General features: G+C 34.9%; 1 protein-coding gene across 1 annotated transcript in view; it reads left to right on the top strand.

Moving 5' to 3' along the window:
- BDP1 (B double prime 1, subunit of RNA polymerase III transcription initiation factor IIIB) overlaps positions 1 to 12,335 on the top strand; it is a 91,561-nt gene extending 79,226 nt beyond the window's left edge. Inside the window, 8 exon segments of the mRNA XM_036020385.1 lie at positions 167 to 347; positions 2,927 to 2,990; positions 3,291 to 3,477; positions 4,215 to 4,419; positions 8,868 to 8,907; positions 9,505 to 9,772; positions 11,128 to 11,416; positions 11,418 to 12,335. Of these exon segments, the coding sequence (XP_035876278.1) occupies positions 167 to 347; positions 2,927 to 2,990; positions 3,291 to 3,477; positions 4,215 to 4,419; positions 8,868 to 8,907; positions 9,505 to 9,772; positions 11,128 to 11,416; positions 11,418 to 11,564 (1,381 nt within the window). The 3' untranslated portion in view covers positions 11,565 to 12,335.
- The last annotated feature ends 894 nt before the right edge of the window (positions 12,336 to 13,229 follow it).

The raw sequence follows: 13,229 nt of genomic DNA on the forward strand, positions 1-13,229 counted from the left end.
TTAAAAAGAAAACAATGGGGTTCTGTTGCATTAAATATAACATTCAAGTTTAAAAAACTGTAAATTAGGTAAATTTAACATACCTAGCTGTAAACATTATTCTGTGGTTGTCTGTTTGATTTCAAGTACATACTGAAACTCTAATACATACCAATTTCTCTTTCAGAAAGGAAGATCAAGAACAGGCATCTCAGGAAGTTCAGATGTTGTCATTTGCTCCGATTGTTTCCTCTGAGACAAGCTCCCACACACTTGATTTGGGTAGTGGTCTTGGTGAGAGTTCTGTTGGAGAGCCCCTGAGAAAGGACTCAGATGGAGACCATGTGCTTACACTTTGTGTGCCAGAGGTAAAAGAATGAAAAATATAACAAGTGGTGCTAGGTATTTGTTCCTGTTTTAAATCTAATTAAGGTATGATGTAAACACAATAAACTTCACCCTCTTTAGTGTGCAATTCTATTAAGTGTCGACAACCATACACAGTCATATGACTAATACATGAACAGTTTCATCCCCCCCAAATTCTCCAGTGCCCTTTTTTTTAAAGATCTTATTTATTTATCTTTAGAGAGGGAAGGGAGGGAGGGAGGGAAGGAGGGAGAGAGGAAGAGAGAGAGAAAGAGAAACATTAATGTGTGGTTGCTGGGGGCCGTGGCCTGCAACCCAGGCATGTGCCCTGACTGGGAATTGAACCTGCGACACTTTGGTTCGCAACCCACGCTCAATCCACTGAGCTACTTGAGCCAGGGCTCCAGTGCCCTTTTAGTCACCTCCTTCTTGCCACCTGCAGCTCCTGGCAACCACTGATATGTTTTGCCTTCACAAGAATGTTCTGTGATAAAATTTTTAATGTGTTTTACTCTCTGGAGCATAGAGATAAACTGACCAATACCTAGCTTTGTTATAAAAATATTGGCTTTTAAAAAAAATTGGGTAGGTATTGGCTTATAAAGCTAGGTATTGGCTAGTTTACTTCTTAGCCCCTGGATTTGAGAAGTTACAGAAGAAGCAGAGCAAGCATTTATTGAGATGTTATTACTGCATGTCCAATACTGTGTGAGATATGGGGGTACAGAGTTGTGGGAAACCAATGAATCAGCCAATAAACTCAGTCTAATAGGTGCTATGAAAGGGACTCGTGCAAGACTGTAGGAGTGAGTGGTCCTCAGTGAAATCCAGTGAAATCAGTCTCTGGGAGAAGTAGGGCCCAGACTTTAGCATTTGTATTGCAAGTTCCCCAGGTTATTTTGATGTGCAGGCAGGCCCGAGAGAATTCTTGATCTGGAAGAACCAGGATTAATTTTATCAGCTAAAGGAAGAGGAATGTACATAAAGAACAAATGTGGAACATGACATGTTCAGGGACTACAAGCAGTTGTGAGGAACATGAAGGCAAAGTGGTCAGAGATGAAGTTAGATAGCTACCTGGGGGACAGATCATACAAGGAATTTTTATGAATTGCTGAGGAGTTTGGACTACATTCAGTTAACGGGGGTTTTCCCACTCTCCACCTTTTTAAATTTTGAAATAATTTCAAACTTGCCAAAAAGTTTCAAGAATCTTACATAGAACTTATAAACCCTTACTAGGATTTATTCATTGTTAACATTTTGCCTCATTTGTTCTTTCTTTGTCTGTCTTGCTCTCTATCTCTATAGTTAGATACTTTTAGAAAAACTGAACCATTTGAAAGTCAAGGTGTAGACATGAGCCTTCACCCACAAAACACTCCAGCTTGTATTTGATAAGAACAAGGACATTCTCATAGAGACAAATGGCAATATTGTTGTCACACTCATGTTAACATACTGTCTAACGTTGACTTAATTATGTGTAATATACAGTTTCAGTCAAGGTTTTTACATTGCATTTAAGTTGTCATTTCTTTTTACTTTCTATTAATCTAGAGTAGTTTCCTTGCCCTTTTCCCTCTTTTGTGAACCCGACACTTGAAAAGAGTCCAGGCTAGTCTACATTCTAGATATTTTAAATGTTTCCTCATTATTAGATTCAGGTAAACATTTTTTGGGGGGGGGGCAAGATTACTACATATAAGATACTGTTTCTTCCTTTTTGCATCATGTTGGAAATATGAAGTATCAATTTGTTCTGTTATTGGTGATACTGATTGATCACTTGGCTAAAATGGTGCCTGCCAGATTTCTGCATTTCAGTAGCATCTTTTCTAATTATTAATAATTTGTCATATGAACCCAGCAGCCTTGTGTCTGGTAGTTTTAGTGTACATTGATGATTCTTGCCAGAGTCAGTTGTTGTGGGTTACAAAATGAAAGCTCTAAGACAGTGGTCCCCAACCTTTTTGTCACAGGGACTGGTTTTGTGGAAGGCAATTTTTCCACGGTGGTCGGGGGTGATGGTTTTGGGATGATTCATGTGCATCCCATTCAAGCTCACCTCCTGCTGTGTGGCCTGGTTCTAACAGGCCTGAACTGGTACCAGTCTGCAGCCTGGAGGTTGAGGACCTCTGCTTTAAGACATCAAACACTAGAGAATTATAATCAGAATTGCATTTTAGAGGAAACAGTGTTTGCAGTTTTGTGAAAAACCCATGGGAGGGAGCCATGCTGGAGGCAAGGAGACCAGCTGGCCTTCATTAGATGTTATCTACTGTACCATGCTGCTGTGAGGAGGGTGCAGAGAGGTTGCGGGGTTTGGAACTCCCTTCATAGACGACACATACTGAGCAATTTAGTCAGTTCCTTTGTGTGTGTGTTATGTATATGTTTATTTAAAGTAATCAAAAGTTTATTGGTACAACTAAAAGTTTCAAAACATTGAAGAATTGCACATGGTTAGATAAGTTGTTGAATTTGAAACAACTGTTGACTGTATGAAATTGTTAGGAAAACTTTCTAAAACTGAGATTTGATCAGCTTCACTCTTTCATTTTAATTTTTATGGCAGTGTACACCAACTAGTATTCCAGAAGTCCAACAAGAGAATGCAGCCAATCCTCAAGATTTAACAGGTATGATAATCTTCTTTAATAAAGTATCATAAAACTAACAGTATGGTTTTTATATCCCCTCTCCATATTTGACCTTAAATTAAAAAAAACACTTAAAATACTTTGTGTATAACCTTTGTTGCTCAAATTATAAATCTCCATAGTGAATCATCTTTATCCTTTATAAAATTACTTTTTTTTAGTGTAATTCAGTTTTTACTCTGGTGATAAGTTTTGAGACTTTTTACAAAGGAAATAAATTAATGATTTTCTGTTCTTTCATGGTTCAGCTTTTCATTACTAACTTTTAAACTTTGATAGTGAATCTACTTGCTGACGTACATCATGATGGTGAGGATGAACAAGCATTCATTTTAACTCTAGTGGAAATTCCAACCAATACAATAGAAGAATTTACTGACACTGCTACACAGTTAATGCCAAACCCTTTACTGCCAGCGCCCATATTGGTCAAATCAGTGACTGCAGAAGAAAAGGGTGACATGAGGTAATGAATGAGCTAAATTGTTTTTGCTAGGAGGAAAAGTGCTTTATGATTCAAATAGTATTGATTGGAAACAACGTTATTTGTAATTATCCTAGATATCTTGTTTAGTAATTGTGTGGTAAATTAGAGAAGAAATCATTTTTTTTTTATCTGGTGAAGATGACATTTAAGTGTATAATAAAATCTTCTGTATGAAATTTGTTTTGTATTTTATTTATTTTGAAAGCTAAAAAATTTAGCAATCTGAATCATAAAATGGCATCTATTAAAGGTATGGTTACTTTGTAAACCTATATTTATATTTTAAATTCTGAAATGAATATACATTCACCAAAAGTTGTAAAAATAGAAGGTGACATTTCTGTATATTTTTGATATTCATTTTAGTTCTTAAGTTGTATTTTAATTGTCATAGATTAAGATGCTTAATTGTCTATTAAGTAACACTAGAAATTGAAGCCTTTTATATTAGGAAGAGACATTTTAGATTAAAATTTAACTTTACAGACAAGGCATACATTTTTTATACCTCAGATTTAATTTAATATTATGGAATTTAAGTTCAAACCTTTAAGTATTAGTGAGCTCAAAACTTAACATTTTATGGTCATGGCCATGTATATGTTAGTTACTTTGGAGTGTTTTTGGCAATTTTCATTGGAATCGCTAGCTCAGACTTTAACCTCATTAAGTAACTTCTAATTCACTGATTTAATATGTATGTATTTTCTGTGCAGTATGAGTTTTCCAGTAACTTCAGTTGGTCAGGATGCCATGTGTTTATCTAATTCTGGAAGTGTTGATTCTGAAAAGCCTCCTGCTAATTTGGATTTTATATCTAGGAAGAGATTTCATTGTAGGCTTGATGAAAGTGATCATGTTCCTCCTGCCAAAAAATGTTCACTCACTTCAAGAGAAAATTGTCAAAAATATATCTCTGAGGTAAGAAAGTCTTTAAGTAGGATGTCCATATTACAATAGATCTATTTCTGTTTTTTTCCTTTAGATTCTTTATCTAAAGATAGTTCTAATGCTTTTTGCCATAAATAATTAGGGAAAATTGGTTTTGCATTTCTACTTTCAAAACTGTTCTACATAAAAATTGATTGATAAAGGGCAGAAAACTGTACTTGAACAACAATTTATTAAAAAAAAAACATAAAAAAAAAGCGACTGACATTAATCAGGAACTCCATTACCAGCTCTGGATCAGCTAAAAAGAAGGTCGAAAGCATCATCCAGATCTGGATCTTGGTTGTACCACTTGGTTGTCCCATAGCTATGGGATGTTAAGCAAGATACTTCACCTCTCTGGTTGAGTTTTGCTGTTGTGTAAAATGATGATAATAATTATACCACCACTGTTATCATAATGCTTAAATCTTCAGGTTGCTATTAGGAATGAAAGCAGAACCTCTAAGGCCTTCTATTTGTCTGGCTCATTTCTGCCTCCAGTCTTGTGCCAATTTCTGCCTCACTCTATAAACATATTAGCCATCTTTTAGTTTCTCAAAAGCATAATACTCCTTCATGTCCCTGGGCACTTCTTTTGAGGTCTCTTTTTGTGAAACATTTCCTTGTAAAATATACAGACTTCTTTAGCTCAATTGTCATTACCTTAGGGAAGTTTGATAATACTGTGCAGATTTAGTCAGCATCCACTGTGCTGCATGTTTCTTAGTACCCTCTGGTTTTTGTTCTCTGCAACTCGTCATAATGCACTACATTATGTAACCGCACTACAGAAACGTTAATTTACAATCTATATTCTCAAAGGACGGGGGAAGACCAATAATCCTTAGATGATGGCAGACAACAGAGGCAGTGTGTCTTTGTATACCTGGTAGGAGAAAAATGGTCTCCCAGAATGGTTTTAGTTTCTTTTACTATGAGCATTTTTTCATATTTTTTCTTTTCATATTCCTAAGAGCCATTTGTTATTTTCTTTCCTGTGAACTCATTCTGTATATTCCTTACCCATTTTTTAATTGGGTTGTTGATCTTTTTCTTACAGATTCGGAGTAACTCTGTTATGTTTGTCTGTGGTATGAGTTGCAAATATTTTTTCCCAGTTGGTTAATTGTCATTTGACTCTTCTTTATGTGGTTTCTCAGTGCAGACTTTTTTGGTTAACTTTAGTATGAACATTTTCAAACATTTATTTTATTTGAAAAATTTAATGAACTTATTTATTAAAATGTAACATTACAGAATGGGCAAGAAACTGTAAGTGTGCAGCTCACTAAACTTTCACAGAGTAATTACACCCATGTAATCATCACCCAACTCAAGAAATAAAATATCTCCAGCACTGCAGAGGCTCCCTCATGCCCATCTCATCACTGTCCATATCTCTCCTGTACATAACCGTCATGTGAACTTACAATTCCATTGATTAGCTTTGCTTTCAGGGAAAACCATTTTCAATTTCTGTACATTATTTATTTGGATAAATGAAGAAGGTAAGACTAAAACATATCTTCAGAAGTATTTTATATTCCTCTGTAAAGGGAACTTGTAATTTAATATCAGTTTCAATTCTTAGAACCTAAGTGGCAGCTTCTGGTTATAATATAAACTAACTTCCAAAGGTTGACGTTACTTTAACTCATGTACAAATAAATAGAAACTGTATTTAAGCTGGAATTACAGAGTATCTTCTTTGAGGAAATGTGCAGATGAAAAGGGGTTTGGACTTTTAAATATTAGTCATGGAAATTGAAAGATGACCTAGATTTTGACTGCCTTCCTTTATGCATTAAATTTAGATTAAAATTTAGCTGCACAAATGATACTTATCATTTTAAACATTTAAAGAGGTAGATAGGTTAGTATAATGTATCCCTACATACTCGTCACCCAGTTTCAGCAATTAGCATTCCATGCAGACATTCTGTTGTTTTGTTTGGTTTTAAAAATATATTTAATGAAATGGAAAAAAGCTCATAGAACATTACTATATGCAAAACTAAGTCTTTGGTTTTTAATATGCCCTTTAAAAAATGATAGATGTACATCGATGAAAAGTAACATGTCTAGGCTAATTTTGTTATTTTATTTTCTAAACCTTGTTTTCACATTTTAACAATAAAATTGCTGATAAAAGTGAAACTTAAAATTTTGAATTCTGTAATGCACAAATACTGCTTTGAGATAGACATATGAACATTTTTTGTTTTTGAACACAAATTGATCAAATTTATCAGTCTTTGTATGTAATGGGTCCTGGTGTTTATGTTATATGTTGAAAATCTACCTTGAGATTTAATATAAATTCTTTTAGTTAACATTATTGATTTGTTTAGAATTTATTTTGGTGATAGCAAGAGTGGAACCAACTTAATTTTCCCCAGATTCCTATGTAGTTGTTCCAGCACCGTTTATTGAATAATTAATTTTTTCTCCACTTATTTAAAATTCCACTTTTATCAGATATTAAATTCCCATTTGTATTTGGGTATAGTCTTGAGCTTTTTTTCTTCTATATTGATTCACCTATGTGTTCCGGGGCCAGTATCACCCTGCCTTTTAAAAAATTTTTTTTAAATTCATTGATTTTAGAGAGGGGAGGAAGGGAAGAGAGAAAGAGAAATATTAATTTGTTGTTTCAGTTATTCATGCATTTATTGGTTGCTTCTTGTATGTGCCCTGACTAGAGATCAAACCCACCAGCTTGGCATATCATGATGATGGTTTAACCAACTTAGCCACCCAGCCAGGGCCAGTATCATACTGTTTTAATTATTGTAGCTTTAAGTGCTTAAATATCCTAAAGGGATAGTCTCCTCACCCCCTACCCGCTATAGCCCATACAAGTATTCTTCTCTTTTTAAGTTTCTCCTAGTTGCTTACTTGTTCTAAAGTTTATATCAATTTTGGAATTAGCTTGTTCAGAACTTTAAAAAAATCCTATTGGTACTTGTATTAGAATCATAATTACTTGACAAATTAACATAGAGAAAATTGATGACATAATTGTGACATTGAATGCTCCCATCCCAAAACTTGGTATGTCTCAGTGATACTCAACTCTTCTTCACATAAATCTGGTATATAGGTTTTCCTAAAAAATTTATTTTATTTTATTTTATTTTTATCTATCTATCTATCTGTTTATTTATTTTTGCTATAACCATTGAGTTCTTGTCTACCTAGAGAGCTTACTGAATTCCCCTCATTGTGAGCAGTAATTTTTGTGTTGATTCTCTTGGGTTGTCTAAGTAAACAATCATATGCAAATATAACTTTAATTCTTCTCTTTTACTTTTTATACCTTTAATTCCTTTCTCTTTTTTATTCTATTGACTAATATAACTCAGAAAATATTTTTGATATTAGACTTCTAAAAAAAATCCTGATTTTAATGGAAATACTTACAGTGTTTAAGAAGTGGGATGCTATTGGCTTTTGGTTTGCCATAGTTGCATTTTAGGGTTTTAAGAAAATGTCTCTTGCCCTGGCTGGTGTGGCTCAGTGGATTCATTGCCAGCCTGCAAACCAAATAGTCACTGGTTTGATTCCCAGTCTGGGACACATGCCTGAGTTGCGGGCCAAGTCCCCAGTAGGGGATGTGTGAGAAGCAACCACACATTGATGTTTCTCTTCCTTTCTTTCTCTTCCCCTTCTCCTCTCTTTAAAAATAAGTAAATAATAAAAAAAATCAATAAAAAGGGAAGAAAATGTCTGTCTGTTCACCCTGACCTGTGTGGCTCAGTGGGTTGGACATTGTAATGAAAACCTTTATGTCGCTGGTTCGGTTGCCTAGTCAGGGCACATGCCTGGGTTGCCAGCCAGGTCCCAGGTTAGGGGCGTATGAGAGGCAACTAATCAATGTTTCTCTCCCTCTCTTTCTCCCTTTCCCTTTCTCTAAATAGAAGTAAAATCTTTTTAAAAAGTCTGTTTATTGAATTTCAAGTTTTTTTTTAAATAGAATGTTATTGGACACTTCCTGCAAAAAGAAGCTATATCATTTTGTTTTCATATCTGTTGAATTATATCAATAGATTTCATAATATTGAATCATCTTTGCATTCCTGAAACAGACTCCACTTGATTGTGATGTGTTATTGATCTTTTGATATACTGCTGAATTATGTGTAATATTTCATTCAATATTTTTGTACCAATGTGAAAAGGTTTAGTTGGTATCAATATTATGCTTGATTTATAAAAGGTATTTGGAATCTTTCCCTCTTTTATTGTGTTCTGGAACAATTTAAATAACAGTAAAAATGTCTTTTCAATAAATATTTGGTAGAATTCCCAGAAGGCATGCCTGACTCTAGAGCTTTTTGGGAGATACATGTTTTCTTTACTTAAAAAAAGAAAGAAAGTTTAATTTCAATTGATAATTGGATTTTTAATTTTTTTTGTAAATTTTCTTAAAACAGGTATATTCAAAGGAATTAATAAATGTTTTTGAGGAAACAGGTGAGTGAGATAAATTTTATTGCAATTACATTTTCCTAAGAACCCCTGATTATTTTTGATGTATCTTATTCAAATTTAGGATTAAGCAGAGTCTTGCTCACTTATTATTAGAAGTTTTTCTTCCTTGCTAAGATTTTTGATTTGTCACTTTGGTAGCCATAAAATTCTTTCTTCTTATAATTAATAGAAAATTATGTATCTATAGGACTCCTGAAAAAGGGTAACAACTGCATTTTAGAAATTAGAAACCTGGGTATAAAGGAGTTTTCATAGGTCCTTAGCTATACCTTCAGATTAGAAAGTGATCATTTGTTAGTACAAGAAATACTTGTGGAGAAATACTTTCTAGGTGAAAATATATTGGTATGACTATTATGTATCTGAATGTAGAAGCTGTTACTTTAGCTTTTAACTAGTTATATTATTCTTAAGCGTCCAGGTAACTCCACTAATCTATAGTTCAGCTTACTCTTATTAGGGCATGCTTATAATAGAATATCATGGGGTTTTTTTCCTTCAAATTTTGCAGTTCAATTGGGTATATTAATTTTAATATGTGTTCTTACCATTTGTTTTCTTTTTTTTTTTTTTTTTTAGGGAAGTCTTACAAGGGACAAGATATCTTTTCTACTTCAGAAAGCACACACATAACTCCAGAACCTCAGAAAGAGAAACTTGAACCAGCTTTTCAGAGTATAGGATCTAGACCTCTTGATAAAATAATGGATACACATATAGAAAAGAATACACCTCAGTTACCTCAGGATAAGATGATTGTGTCTGATAGGGAAGAAAGAATTTGTACAGCCTCTAAGTCTGAACAAGTGGATGGCATCACACCATCTTCAAAAACCCCATTATCCAGGTATCATGAGAAAATCTCTAATGTTTCTCATTCTCCATTTCTCTCTCAGGATAAATATAACGTATATATTTGACTAAATCCAATACTAAGGATGGTGTTTTAGAAAATAACCATCTGTCAGTAAAGGGAAGGAAATACAGTAATGTCAAACACTTCTGTAAGACTGAGATAAATATGCATTCCAAATAACAAGAGCTTAACTTTTAAGCGCCTAAACTTTGACTTTTTAGATAGAAAATCTTTTGAGTTTAGTGTTATATACTTTCTTTTCCAGTTGTTTTATTGAGGCCCCAAATTACGTGTCCATTTTTCTCTCTTGTGGCATACCGAAGAGGTAAACCACAGCTTTCTCCCTTTGAGAGTGTTGAACTTAAGCCCAAAGCTAGCTTTTCACACATTATTTTCCTCATATTCTAGAAGCAAGCCTTCTGCGTTATGGATAATTTACTGACTTGTCAGCAGTATTAAAATTATTAACACGGTGTTGGTGAGTTGAAGAGGGGAGGATTACACTAACCTCCATTAAAGAGAAGGTGGAGGGGAAGGACATGTGTAGCTTAAAAAGGCATATTTAATGAATCCATTATTTTCATAATGTAAACTATAGAAAGTAAAGCTCGGCAATCTCCTTTCTGGTCTTAGAGATGGTATGGTGCTGCAGATAGGGTGAGGGAGACATCATGGAGTTTTAAAAATAGTTGAGGATCAGTATTTATGGTCTTAAGAGTTGTGCTGAATATAGAATGAGGGAGGAGGCATCATGGGGTTTTGGGTTCAAACCAGTTGAGGGTCAGCAAATTTTTTAGTAAAGATAATGCAGTATATATTTTAGACTTTGTGGCCCATAGTCTTTGTTGCAGCTACTTAATCCTGCATTTGTAGTGCAAAAGCGATGGTTTTTAAACAGATGAGTATGGATGTGTTCCAGTGAAACTTGTTTATAGAATCAGGTGGTGAACTGCATTTGCCCCATGGGCAATAATTTGCTGACCTCTGCTCCAGAGCCTTGCTTTTCAAAGTCTGGTCCTGGGACCAGCAGCATGGGCATCACTTGGCAATGTGTTAGAAATATAGAACTCAGGTCCCACCCGCACTAATTCAGTCAGAATTTTCATTTTAATAAGATCCCCAGATGATTTGTATGCACTTTTAAGCTTGAGAAGTACTGCTATACAGTAAGCATTGACCTTTGTCACAAATATATGTCAAGGTGTAGTGGTCTCATTACTTAGTAGATGTGCTGATACCACTAGTGTAGTATCATATATGCCATTTTAGGATTAATGGAAAGAAGTTGGTATTGAGAATATGTCTTCCTGGATATTTTTAAAATACCTTTATATTTGCATTTCTAGACCTGGTAGAAGACCCCTGGGATTTTTATCTTTAATATGTTCAAAGAATAGTTTGGAGTCTGATGCACCTGCTCAGGTTCATAGTAAGAAACGCCTAAAACCTCTTATACCTGTATCAAGAAAGAATTTGAAAAGATCCAAACCACTCAGTGAAAGCCAGAAAAAAATTCAAGAATCCTCTGATTTGCTTTCATCTCCAAGTGTTGATAATACTCAGCCTGAGAATATTGGCAGTTCAGCAGCTCAGGTATGTGATATCTGTTTATTATTGTTCATATAGAATGGCTTGGATATCAGACTCAACTAGGAATAGCATGGCAATTGTTGATATCATTTGGATATCAGAAATTATTGCAGAGCAAATCCTGCACCATCTCCTCCACATCACACCCACCCCTCGCACCACTATATTGGAAGAAGATATGGTGTTGAATTAGGAAGTTACAGCTAGTTTAGTACAGAGCCATTGAACTAGCCATAAATAGATACTAAATTGCCATTTCTTTAAAGCAAAGATTCTTCTGATTGGTGGAAACAAAACAGCAGTGCTTGCATTTTATTTGCTTTCAGAGAAATGTCCTAACACCCACAGGAATTCAAGGAACAGTAAATGAGAATTTATTGGCATGTTTTATTTCTGTGCATTCCAAAGCTGTACATATGGGAAGTACTGGGATAGAACAGTCTGTGAAGCTGTATCAAAGATTTCAGAAGAATATTGTGTGACTTGGAATCTCAGCAAAGGCTGGTGACCTCTATTGGGTCGAATGAGACTCAAAGGAAGGAGTACTTTTGTAAAAAAAATCTTCAAATTTTTAAAAATATTTTATACTATTTCCCAGAATTGTCTTCTGAGAGAAGATTTTCTGAGTGTTAGCCTTGCCAAATTACTTCGGAAAACAGTGCTGTAATTACCAGCAGTGTTCCAGTGCCAGTTCATTCACATTCTTGCCAGCGTCAGATAATAACTCTTCACAATAATTTTTTAAATTTAACATAATGGTGGGGGGGCATTTCATTTGTTTCACTTGCATTTTTTTAGTTATCAGTGACTTGTTTTTTTCCATATATTTACTAGATATTTTATTCTTTTTTTGTTCTATCTTGCTAATTTATAGCTTCTGGAATCTAAGTGTTTTCTTACCAATTTGTGTGAAATTAAAAAAAATTTTTTAAGAGATTTTATTTATTTATTTGCAGAGAGGGGGGAAGAGAGAAAGAGAGGGAGAGAAACGACAATGTGTGGTTGCCTCTTGAGCACCCCTCACTGGGGACCTGGTTGGCAGCCCAGGCATGTGCCCTGACTGGGAATTGAACCTGCAGCCCTTTGGTTCGCAGGCTGGCACTCAATCTACTGAGCCACAACAGCCAGGAGATTCTCAAAATTTTTTATTTTTTTAAACCATATTTTATTGTTTATGCTATTAACAGTTGTCCTAATTTTTTCCACTTTGACTCCCTCCACCCAGCCTGCCCCCCACTCCCTCAGGCAATCCACATGCTATTGTTCATGTCCGTGAGTCATGTATATATGTTCTGTGGCTACTATATTCCTTATGCTGTCCTTTACATCTCCATGACTATTCTGTAATACTAATTTGTACTTCATAATTCCTTCACATTTTCCTCCAATTTCCCTGAACCCCTTCCCATCTGGTAGCCATCAAAACGTTCTCTGTATGATTCTGTTTCTGTTCTGCTTGTTCATTTATTTTGGCTTTTAGATTGAATTGTTGATAGATACATATTTATTTCCATTTTATTGTTTATATTTATCTCTTTATTCTTAAAGAAGATTCTTTTTTTTTTTTTTTTTTTTTTTAAAGATTTTATTTATTTATTTTTAGAGAGGGAAGGGAGGGAGGGAGGGAGAGGGGGAGAGAGAGAGAGAGAGAGAGAGAAACATCAATGTGCGGTTGCTGGGGGTTATGGCCTGCAACCCAGGAATGTACCCTGGCTGGGAATCGAACCTGGGACACTTTGGTTCCCAGCCCGCGCTCAATCCACTGAGCTACGCCAGCCAGGAGAAGATTCTTTAACATTTCAAATAATACTGGCTTCATGGTGATGAACTCCTTTAGCTTTTTCTTTTCTGAAAACCT

The sequence above is a fragment of the Phyllostomus discolor genome, chromosome 3 (assembly GCF_004126475.2).
Source record: "Phyllostomus discolor isolate MPI-MPIP mPhyDis1 chromosome 3, mPhyDis1.pri.v3, whole genome shotgun sequence".
NCBI classification, from domain to species: Eukaryota; Metazoa; Chordata; class Mammalia; order Chiroptera; family Phyllostomidae; genus Phyllostomus; species Phyllostomus discolor.